The 12,393-nt window shown below is 40.4% G+C and overlaps 1 protein-coding gene across 1 annotated transcript in view; it reads left to right on the top strand.

Annotated features, from left to right (window-relative positions):
* Positions 1-12,114, top strand: part of Pappa2 (pappalysin 2) — a 253,101-nt gene extending 240,987 nt beyond the window's left edge. Inside the window, exons 21-22 of the mRNA XM_032915633.1 lie at positions 10,415-10,513; positions 11,482-12,114. Coding sequence (XP_032771524.1) covers positions 10,415-10,513; positions 11,482-11,556 — 174 coding nt within the window. The 3' untranslated portion in view covers positions 11,557-12,114. The remainder of the gene's footprint in view (positions 1-10,414; positions 10,514-11,481) is intronic.
* Positions 12,115-12,393: the final 279 nt, after the last annotated feature.

Below are 12,393 nucleotides of genomic sequence, written 5' to 3'. Positions count from 1 at the left end.
AGAGAGAGAGAGAGAGAGAGAGAGAGAGAGAGAGAGAGAAAAAGAAAAGAATGAGAGAGAATGGCAAATAAAAAAAATAAGACACTCAGCAAACAGCAGGAGGGCCAAGAAAAATATTTAATCCAAACAATGAATATTGTCATTTCCTCCCACAGTCTGCATTCCCAGTCATCTTCCACGGGCTGGCTTAGGAAGCCAAGAAATGCCGAGCTGCCTGGCATGTGTGCGTGTGTGGTAGGGGGTAGGGATGAGCATGCATGTTGGAGCTGTGGTAGAACATTCCGGTGGCCAGCTTAGCCTGCCTCTACCTCCCATGAGCTGAAGGCTGTCCAAGGAGCCAGAGGCAGAGGGAGGAGTAAGCTCCAGGGCTACATGGAACCCCAACACTCTTCTGTGACCCTCTAAGGTCACAGGCTGCACTTCCCTTTCTCATCTCTGCAGGGTTTCTACCTCTGCCCCAGACATGCTTCTTTTCCTTCCATGTCCTCACCTTCCACAAGAATGTGAGTTTCCAAGCTGAGCATGCATTGAATGTTCCATTCATAGAAGTAGTGGCCTGGCAGGGCAGTTGATGGAGACACAGAGAGGAGGGACTAAGAGAGTAGCCACCTACTGAGGTGACCAAGGAAAGGCACCAGAAGTACTCACCCTACATAGCATGATGCGTGGAATTCTACTGTTTTCCTCTGAGTCATTCAGAGGAAGCTGGTTGTCTTTAAGAGTTTATTGTAAGCAAGTCTATACATAAAAGATTATATCAAGCCATTGTGATAGTCAAATCTTGCTTTCCTCAAACCTCAGGTCACCACCTCATGGCCCATTCCATTTAACAGTGGCAAAAACCTCAGGGCATATGAATTATCCACATCTGTATACATCAAACTTCTCTTTACCTTGTCTTCCTCTCTGCACAAGGTGATTCAGTCTTGGAGGCTTCATTTAGAACTACTTCTTGGCCTATCTAGACATCAGAACCAACCATGTCCTAAAACAATAAAAAATAACGAAATCTTTCGCCATCCATTATTTGTTCACACATGATAATGCTTTTCTTTGATACATCTGACCCTGTGTAACCCATTAATCTGTTTCTATCAGTCAGACCCTAAAATCTGATTGCTCACCAACTGTGTTCTCCCTTCTTAATGCAGACATCTCTAAATCCTGTTAGGTAATGGTAAGTACCAAGCAGGACTCTGGGTGATCTGATGGCTTGGTCCAGAGTACTTATGTTGGTGATACAGACTGAGTCTGAGCTCAAAATTCTACAAAAATAATACTGAAACACCTTTATATCTCCCTGGTGTCTCTATAGCAGGCCTGAAAGGTTTGTTCCTGCTCATGATTTCCTTGGTTTCACGACTGAAGTGAGACAAGTGGCCTGTAAGGTCTCCTGACAGTCTTGCTGCATGGCATTTGTCTTCCCTCTTGAAAAGGTCCTTGATATCTGTTTGTTCAGGGACTTCCCTGACTCTTCTCTGGCTAATTGAAGCCCACTGTGTCTCCAGATCAAAAGCACAAATAATAGACATAGAAGGATCCAGTTCTAGAGGCTGACACAAACAGGGATATATCCATGTTACTCTCCTCTCTACTCATTTTCTTCTCCTATGCTTTTGGGGATCAACCCAAAATGTCTAGCATGCTAAGCAAATGTTCCACCAGTATGTTCCACTGGAGTGGGGCCCTCTATTCTCTTACCTCAGCCCACTGTCTACTGCAACCTCACTTACCCAACAGATGAAGTCGATGTTAAATGAACACCGAGAGACGAATCCCATGTGTCTTCTTCAGAATTCACTTTACGAACTAACAAGTTGGGCAGTTTTATTTTCTTCTAAATTAAGGTCTCTTTCCTCATTTTGTTCCTAATGTTCCAAGGCTATACTTACTGTCAGGAGAGAGGAACCAGTATTGACTGAGAGGTTTCCACTATGGTTTTTAGTATTATCCTAATTTATGGAGCCCAGAAAGGCTTTCCTTTTATTTTATTTCTTTTTCTATTTTTTAAAAACACATTCCATACACCTTTCTGTACACATGACCATCACTCCTTCACAACTCAGATCCTTCTGTTTGTAATGAAGGTGAGTGGGCAGGATACTATCCAAGCTAGAAGCATCTGTGTTTGTCCCACAGTGTTGGTGGCAGAATCTTGAGGTTTTGCTTTCTGAGGTCTTGATTCAGAGAACTCATTCACCAGCCTATGCGTCCTACAATAGTGGTAGCCTCTATCTTGCCTTCATGAATCTGAGCTATTGAGTATTTGCTGTGGGTCAAACACTGTCCTAATCATTGTGGTTCCTTTTGTTCCTCTACCCCTTATAGTAATTTTGTGAGGCATCCGAGCACATGTGCTATTTCTTATAGCAAGGTGAGTTTTTCAGTATATAGGAGGGCAATTGAGCAAGGCAGGACTCTGAGCATGTGTCCATCATGGTATCTGTGCTCTTAATCTTCACATAGGCACCGAAGTCCTTATGTTTTCTAAGTTAGGAGTGCTAGAGCTCTGGGTCCTTTGAAGGAGAGATGAATCATTACAAAGAACTCCCATGATCTCACTTTGCTTGCTTTTCTTCCTCTACTCCAATTTTCTTTCAACCATTTTTTTCTCCATGGATATTGACTTCATATGGCACTATGAGATGTTGCTCTGTTCCTGGTATCAGGTAGACATAATCAGATTACATTGACCATTTCTTCCATTGCCTCCTCTGTAGGTTTATGAGATTGGACAGGAAGAAGCATGAGGCCCTCTACAGGGTCCATGAACTTATACATGAACCACTGATACATTGTAGACATAGGTGACAAGACTAGACCCCAAACCAGGCAAGGGGTCACAGACCTATGAGTTATTGGGTTGGCTGAACTGGGCTACAGAGTGAGCTTAAGTACATCAGTGAACACCCAGCAAGACCATCAGAAAAAAACAAAAAAGGCAGTGGATGTATTTTAGTGGTAGATTGGTTTCCTAACACATGGAAGGCCCTAGATGGCCACTCCCCAGTCCTAAAAAGACTAAAATGCCTAGTGTTCATGTCAGCTTCCCTCTGATAACCAACAGGATGTGTGTATTCATTATTTTCTTACAATGGCTTCTTGCTATAGACCGCAGACTTGAGGTCTGGTCTTCAAGGTGGTGCTCCTTTAAGCTAAAACTCCATCAGGGTCTTAGCATCTTAGATATTAATGAGTTCAGCAAAAGCTTGGGTTTGAGTTATGAAGACTTTAGAGCTAATAATAAGCAGGACCAGACTCACCCCCACCCCCAAACCCCAGTCTTCCAAATAAGCCATGTTACCTGAGTAATGTTAGCATGTGGCTGTGCCATTCTTTACAGTCCTCATGAACTTTCTTTTAAAAATACCAAGTGTTCCTGATTCCAACACACTTTGTGAAGACATGTGATCTAGTTATTCCTACCCAAACTTGATTGTTGATTTGTGACCACTCCTAAAATTTTTGTGATTTACCATCTTCTTTCTGTTCTGGTTTTCATTTTCTTTCTCATTTATCCCCTGAAGAATTTTTCTCCTTTTCTTAAAAATCTTAGCTCTGAGACTAATAGCATGTTTTTAATTTTTTTCTTTTAGTTTTTGAGCAGTTATATTTTCTTGCATACTTACCTTTGACTATCCCTCTGCATGTTCCTCATTCTCTTGCCTCACCTACCTCTCTCACCCCATATAACTGCTTCTCCATTTTCATTTTAGGTGGCTTATACAGAAAGAGTTTTCAGATTCTATATTTGATTTCTTGTTTGTAGGACCTGATGTATATCAATACTCTAATATGTAATAGAAATATTTAAATACGCATGTATAAATGATGTAATTCTAATGAAGCAGCATGTCTACAAAATGTCCTATCAAAGGAAGACTAGTGAAAGGTCGTAAATTATGCAAATGGAGTTAGCTTCTCGTTTCTAAACAGAACAACCATACATACTTATTTGTTCAGAAAGTATTGTGTCTAGAACTGAACTAGAGGCTGGGAACTAGAAGGGGTATTAGATCCTGAGCCTTTGACAGGAACTTTCCAAGTGTAAAGTTTTATGATGTACATGCATACAATAATGGTATAGTAAACTCTAAGGCAGGGAGAATTCTAGATTCAGAAAGCTAGATAAGACTTTCCAGAGGAAGATGTATCTAAGAATATGTAGTATGTGTATTATAACCCCACAGCTGTGACATGTCTAGAACCTTCTCTCATACCCAAGGGTGAGTGGTGAAAGAGTAGTACAATTTTCTTTCTCCATTGGCTCCAGTGACTACACTGTGTATCAAACTGCCTGGATTTAGCAGATTACAATGCTTCAGTTGATGTGATTGGAACGGACTAGTACTTCCCTCTGGGGATAGGCATCATAAGGAAAAGTAGATCCCTCAAGGCTCAAGCCTCAGAAAAACTGGAGTGCTAAGACTCTTATTTGGCATGAACCTTTGGCCACCTCAGCTCCTTTGGTCAAGACATTAAAGGAAGATAAATTTTCTTTCATTCCCAATAAATTAAAAGATGAATAAAGTGATCTGAGGAAGATCATCTGACCAGTAACTGTAAAACCTACCCTCTGTTCCCAGAATTGCCAGGAACTAGCTGAAAATGAGGTGGTTCACTTGTATATGGATGTATGACCATGTATTGGTGTGTGTGCATGCATACATGTGTCTACATGTGTGTACATGCATGTGGAGGCCATCAGTTAATGTTCAATGTCTTCCTCAATCACTCTCCAAGTTTTTTTTTAGACATGGTCTCTTATTGAGCCTAGAACTCCTTAATTCAAGCAGACTGGCTGACTAGCAAGTTCTAGATCCTTCTGTCTCCCTATTCTTAATGCTGGGATTATGCTATGAGTCACCACACCTGGCTTCTCTTATGGGTGCTGGTTATCAAACTCAGGTCCTTGTGATGGTCCATCAAGTCTGTTACTGATCAAGCCATCTCCACTGGCCACAGTTTACTTTGGAAAAATATTTGCTTTACATATATGAATACACTGTAGCTGTCTTCAGACACACCAGGAGAGGACGTTGGATCCCATTACGGATGGTTGTGAGCCACCATGTGGTTGCTGGTACTTGAACTCGGAACTTCTGGAAGAGCAGTCAATGCTCTTAACCACTGAGCCATCTCTCCATCCCCCACAGTTCACTTTTAAAAGCCCTATGTCATTATTTGTTAGATGGAGATTTTTTCAATAAGTAATCGTTAGGCCTCCATCTGTCTCCTAGGATTTCCTCTTTTTATAGCCCTTATAAAACAAACACACTTATTCATCATTCCTTTCAATATGTACTAAGAGTGGGTTGATGGATTATGTTAGTTTCAGGAACTTCATACTATTTTCTATAATTATCCCATTAATTCATGTCCACACCTTTTGGTCTCTATCATTGCCAATATTTGTGATTGATTAATTTATTGATGAACAAGTAGAGTTCTGGCAATATACATCCATGAAGGTATCAAAAGCCTCCCATGCTTTGCCTATGAGATTCTAAGAGAAGATTTGTAATGGAACTCCACATTCTATATCCTTTAAGACTCTTGCACAAAAAGTCCAGGCATTATGAATACAGAGGACACAGCTAAGGTGTCTTGATCTGTTTGTGCTGTTTAAAAAAAAAAAACAATTTAAACCTGGATCATTTATAATGAATATAAATTCATTGACTCACACTTCTGGACTCTGGGATATTTATGGTCTAATTTTCATCTAATGGTGAAAGATAGGTCAGGAAAGAAGAAAGGAGGGAAAGAGAGTGGCGAAGGGAAGGGAAACAAGCCAAGCCAAACTCCCCATTTACAAGGAACTTTCTGCTGAGACACTAGCATTAATCCATGTGTAAGGACAGATTTCCCATGGCCTGGTTCTCTCTTAAAAGTCTCACATCTTAATATCATTTTAATAGCAATTATATTTTAACATGATCTGGGAACATGCAAACATTGGAACCACATATTACAAGGCAAGGTTGAGAATGAAGATGGGCAAGATGTCATCACTATTGAACAGCCAGAGAATGGGGAAACTTGATCCACAGATCAGTCTGCTCTCTGGAGCTTAGTGTGGATGCCTCATCATAGCTTCTCTAGAAAGAGGTATCTTTGGAGCCCTGAGACAGGATTAATTAATATGAACAAATGGATGTGCTCTGCTTTCTCAACTGTGTAACAGTAAACTTTTCCCAGAAATGACATATAGAGAGAAAACAGGACTTGGTATCAGGTTAAATTTTAATGTCTACTTCTGGTTTAAGTCAGCCCTGTAAGCAGACAAGAATTTCTGCACCAAGGATCCCAGAGGGAGAGTGCTATCTGTTGAGTTCCAGCCTTGTTATTCACAAACAAGGATGGGGGCAGTTCGAACTGCCTTCTAGAACATAGTTGGGGTCTTAGGTTCTATTGTAAGCTGCAGAAGAAAAAAATCTTTGTATTGTTCAAGAAACGGCTGTGTTCCCAACCTATCAGTCAAAATTCATGAAACTCCCCTGAGTGTGGGCTCTATGGCAGGCTGACTGAGGTCCCCTTCTCTACTGTCAACTTTCTTTGCCTTTAATAGCTCTTTCAGTCTCCTCTTCTCTGTGGCCTCATCTAGTCCTACACTGTTCTCCTGAGAGGACAGACAAAGCAGACCCAGTCTCGCAAAGGGGATCCTCTCATTCCCTAAATCTGAGTCATGTTATTTCTCAGCCACATTTTGGTACTAGCCCAGCAAACTGTAGACTACTAACAGTGGCCATCCTCGAGAACTAGAGCTATATTTTCATTACGTCAGCATTCCTATAAACAGAATCCTGCATATATAGGTATAGAATCAAGAATGTTCACTTTGGCTCAATGACTACAACCACAGACAACAGACAGAACCACCATCTCTGTGGCTCAATCTGTTGGGGGAGGAGCCATAAACAACAAATGTCTTTGGACACAATGGGGATAACTCAATTGATTTACAAGAAACCTTCTATAATAATAGAATTAATAAAGACAAGATTGAATTTACTTTAGTGTACCTTCTAAAACCTATATAGATAGAATAAACTGGCATGTGTTTCAAGTGTACTTTTGTTGACTGTTTATCTGATTGTCTCATTTTCTTGCAATACAACTGCCACCTACCACCAAGAGGCCAGTAAGATAAGCATTTCTGTAACAACTAAAATGGCTCCCATAAAGGGACTGCATCATAAGAAGAGCAACTCAAGCACTGCCTTTGATATAAGAATACATTTTAGTTATAATATATAAGCTTGAAATTCTGTCTCAATGTTAGATAACAAGCAAAAGGCATGTGTGTTTGCATGCATATGCATGTGTATGTGTACTTGCACATGCATCACAGAAACCATATTTAGTAGAGAATAAATCTTTCTGGACACTGAGAAGAATTAATGTTCATATGATGACTTTTTGCTGTATAAATAGCTACATTGAGTAGATTTTTTCTTGATTACATGATTAAAATGAAATTGAAAAAGAGACCTCTAAGAAGTGAGCTTTAGATTTTTAAAAAGTCCACTTACACAGGATACCTTCCAGTATAAATGAGGCAGGAAAAGGTACACAAGACTGAAGCCATCCCAGCACTCTCTCTTGGGGAGTAGCTTTAAGAGAGGAATTGTGTAATGATCCTGACATCTTCAGCTGTTGAACTGAAAGTCTACTCTATCCAATCTTTGAATGCTTTCAAACATTGGATCAATCAATCATTTTTCCTTTTCCCTCTTTTCCTTTGTAGCTTTGGATTCAAACAGTCTTCTCAGGCACATGTTGCTATAGGAGACTCTGTTTGTTGAGGGTGGAGTGGTTGGTTTTGGCATGTTAGGGGAGGGGCAATTAATTCTAATAGGTATATTTAGTATATTAAGCACTTTATTCTTTCCAATATTTCTCTGTATTTATAGTGCCCTCCTTTTTTTATAAGTTCCTTCCTCTCTCTAGGTTCCTTTAGGAGTAAAAAATAAACATCTCTTAGAAATCAATGCAATAGAAGCCCAGTGAGCCCTAGAGAAGATCACCTAGGGCTCACTGCTTCATCATGGATTCCCTTATGTTTGTTAGACAAGAAGCTATCCGTGGTAAAGGTGTTACAAGGAACAGGATTTTTACCTAATATTACTCAGGATTCTTTCCTAAAGCCATTTAAAAGTATAGGCTGGAGCGGGGGGAATGGCTCTGTTTGTAATTTTTTATTACAAGCATAATGGCCTCAGTTTGGTTTCAGAATCCCTATTAAAAACAAACAAACAAACTGGGTTTGTGGCACACACATTTAATACTACTGTTATGGAGGCAGAAACAGACAGATTTCTAAGACTCTCTGCCCTTGCATACTTGGTAAGTTTCACTTAAAAAGAATAACAAAACCAAAAACAATAAAAACACAAATGGTACCTGTGGAATGATACCTAAAATTGTCCTCTCATCTCCGCAAAGATGCATGCATGCACTGGCATGCACTTAAATATACATATATACATACATACATACATATACAGAGTATAAGCTTTTTTTTTAAATGACAACATCCTCTCCATTCTAAAGAGCATGCTAATACATGCAGAAGTGGAGAGATATGTGAGGTGAAATTTTATAATTATAGCAATTATATAAACAGTAAAAAGGGAGCTGATCAACTTTGGCCAATTAATTAATCAAGGTTGGAGGAAGAGTATTTAGTACTAGGTGGGTAAGTTATTCTCTAAGCACTTGAAAGACGAAAAGGAGACTGAAGGATCTTAAAATATGGATCTGGTCCCCAAGCCATGATTCTGTAGTCATCTCAAGCTTTCAGGGACAAAAGTAGCTGCTCCCGTGTGAAAGACAAATGTTCGTCTTTGAATCTCTGTCTTTTCTCTCAGAGAGGCCTGTGTGGCAAAAAGAATTCATTTCCTTTCTACTCTCAGCTGACATGGCCGTTGAGCTGTGTGACAGCTTCCCTATAAGGAGCACCTTTTCAATGGTTGGTAAATGGGTATACAGCTGGAATGAGATGTTCACATGACCTCAGGACCCCACAGAATAAATCAAAACACTGAAGTAATGCCTTGGATGAGCGTGTCCTGACTCAACTCATTTGCTGAACATTATTTCATATCCATTATAGAATTGAGTTATCTGTTTCATCAAAGCATGATGGACCATGGGATCCATAATCCACAATCTTTGTACTTGACATTTAAGGAGGGTAGGGGACAAGTGGTCTTCACGTGTAATTCAAAGGTGGTCTCAGGACATGAAAATTCTGTGACCCAAAGAACTTGTCCATAAGATGAATCCTAAGGGTTTACATTTGGGCATGAGCTGGAGAGGGTAAGCCAGGGATATGGTGCAGGTAGGCTGGCAGATAGAACCTCCTAAATGCTGTATGGTTTACTTTCTTCAAGAGGTAGCTCTCTGGAGGAGCAATATATTGGTCTGCTGAACTGTTTTTATTTTTTTTAACTGCTTGCTGCTGGTCTTATCATGCTTTCTCTTTTGGGGTGAAACACTCCATTAACTCTGGTTTAGTCCGGGCCCTTTTCCCATTTTGGTTGCTGTTAACTGATGGCAGTAACAAGGGTGTATGGAAATAATTCAGCCCTCTCTGCTCAAATGCTATGTCTAGCTGCTGGGAGTCATGTAGCTAGCTTTACATGTGTCACATTGGGTGCCAGTCCTGGTGTCCTTTTTTTTTTTTTTTTTTTTTTTTTTTTTGAATTCTTTTTTTTTGAGCTGGGGACCGAACCCAGGGCCTTAAACTTCCTAGGCAAGCACTCTACCACTGAGCCAAATCCCCAACCCCCTTGGTGTCCTTAACATGGGATCACTTTCACCTTGGACAGACAACGTACATATCACCATAGCACCTGAGGTCTTCTAGAGTCTCTAAGTGCCAGGCTTCAGCAAACCAAGAGACAGACGGGCATAAAAATGAAGAAAAGTAACATTATGGGCAAGATATGTGACAAATGATGCCTAACTCTGCCTGACCCTGGCTATGTGATTGTGGAGATTATTATCATCTATATACATTTCTTTTTTTCACATTGATAAAACCAACATTGCCACAAACACTGGCTTTTTAAAAATAATAGTAGAATTAAAGTGTAGAAGTATAATGTACACGCTATAGAGATTTGTTATTACAAGAAAGCTAATTCAGAGCATTTAATGATACAAGCAGAACTTACCCTAGGCCAGAAGCAGTTGCTGGATGTGAAATCAGACAATGCCTTGGACAGGAAGGGTTTTTTTTTTTCTATAAGCTTTTCAATGTTTTGAGAATGTTTTGCCTTTTGGATACTCATCCACAATCTCTTGAGTATTTTGTGAATTTGGTTGGAGTTGGTTAGAGGTGATTCGGGGGAGCAGGAAGGGGACCCATGGAGCTACACAGGACACTGACTTTGTCTCTTCACAGCCTTTCCAAGCAGACGGTTGGTGTGACACCATCAATAACCGGGCCTACTGCAACTATGATGGGGGAGACTGCTGCTCCTCCACACTCTCTTCCAAGAAGGTAAATGGAGCACCTCGGATGGGTGGAAAGGCCATGGCTCCAGAATTAGTGGGGCTTTTGCTGTCTCTCCTTCATGGTACATAACTGCTTCATACCCAGTCATTACGAGGGGACTACAAGGGGGTAAATACTGGAGTTTATGAAGTGATTAGGAGATTAGATGGTGAGTGTGGCTTATTAACTGCCAATATAGTTGTCCATTGGGCCAGCAATGCCTTCTGATGCTTTTACTCTCCTGCCTACTTACCATTGCCCAGACAAAAAGATTGTCTTTCTTCCTTAAAGCTTCCCAGTTATCCCTCATCTTTGTAATGAAATCAAAAGCTTCAGTAGTCCTATATGCTCTATTACTAATATATCATAGGAATGTGTCAATAGCTATCTGGACCACTCTCTGGACCACATCAGTAATACCCCTTTGCCTGATATTCTTTGTCCCTCTTATTCTTGGTTCTGTTAGATTAATAGATACCTTCCCTATGTCTATAAAATTGAGTGAGCTGAAGAATTCCCATGTTATGAGTAAAAATCCAAGTGCTCTGAGGATATTTGAAGCTAATTGGTGAATTTGAAAGCTTTAAGATATGCAGATGTTACTTCCTTCTTTATATGTATCTCCATAATAAAGCCATGATTAAGCATATAAAGACTGGAGTACCATATACAGTTTTTCCCTCCCAATCACTTACTGTGTGCCAGGCACTATGCTCAGCTCTTCATACGAGCAAAGTGACTTAACATGGAGGAGTACTTAACCACTCATTAAATCATTAACCAATTTGGGCCTCTGTTTCTCTGCAAACTAATCATGGTATTAATAAGAGAACCCAGTGTTAATTACAGGTCTCTGATGTGAACGCTATTCTCATACTTCTTATAGTACCAAGTGAGGAAAATTAAAGCCAGTTGAAAATTGGGACACTTGGCCCAAAAAATGGATGATTTCATCTTCTTGTTCACTCCCCTAGGTCATTCCATTTGCTGCTGACTGTGACTCGGATGAATGCACCTGTCGAGATCCCAAGGCAGAAGAAAACCAGTAACTCAAGGACCAGAGCCCACTTCCTCTGCCCTGGAGGCAGACTAAAAGAGAGGCTCCCATAGCAGGATGCAAAGGGTGAATGAACAATGCAGGTCCCATGGTGGAAGGAGAGTCTAGAACAGAGCCTTTAAGAAATGCAAGAGAAAGTTTGTAGGTGCCAATTAATGCATTAAGTAGTCCAAGTAGGGAGGGATTATAGGTAAACATTTCTGTAAAAGGACAACTGATTAGAAATGGAAGGAGAAATTGATGGACAAGACCCCTCCCCCATCTGTACTCAACTCCATCCTTCTCTCAACTCTTAATCTCCTCCCCACTCTGCACGCTGTCAATGGCTCAGCCCCACCCACCATGTAAACCAATATCAAAGTATTAGAAGGTAAGCTGCCAAGGGACTCAGTCAATCCCCATCACAGATGGACTGTCTGTCATCTTTCCGGGCTCATCTACTCCAGACTGACCCTTTGCCTTTCTTTTGTGTGGTCTCTCTCAAATAATGAGGTTAGCTATTTCTTTATGAGTATTTAAACATAATTATATAAATATATTATATATTATATTTTTTTGCTGTTTACTAAGCTACAGATTATCCATTGTTCCACAAATGCTGCTGTGAAGTTCATGTCCAGAGGGATACTGAAGCTTCGAGGACAGAAAGAAAGGTTCTTTTGCCTTCCTCCCATAGATAGGCTTGGTAGGTCGGATGGGGAGAAGAGAGTTGATGGAATTCTGGATGCTGGCCTGTCAGTTGATCATCATTTTATGACCTGGGAGCTGGGCCTACTGAAGGGAGATAGACTTGGCATGCTAAGAACAAAGGCATGGAAAGTTACAAATG

Source organism: Rattus rattus, chromosome 10 (genome assembly GCF_011064425.1).
Source record: "Rattus rattus isolate New Zealand chromosome 10, Rrattus_CSIRO_v1, whole genome shotgun sequence".
NCBI classification, from domain to species: Eukaryota; Metazoa; Chordata; class Mammalia; order Rodentia; family Muridae; genus Rattus; species Rattus rattus.
This window is presented reverse-complemented; position numbering and strand designations above follow the sequence as displayed.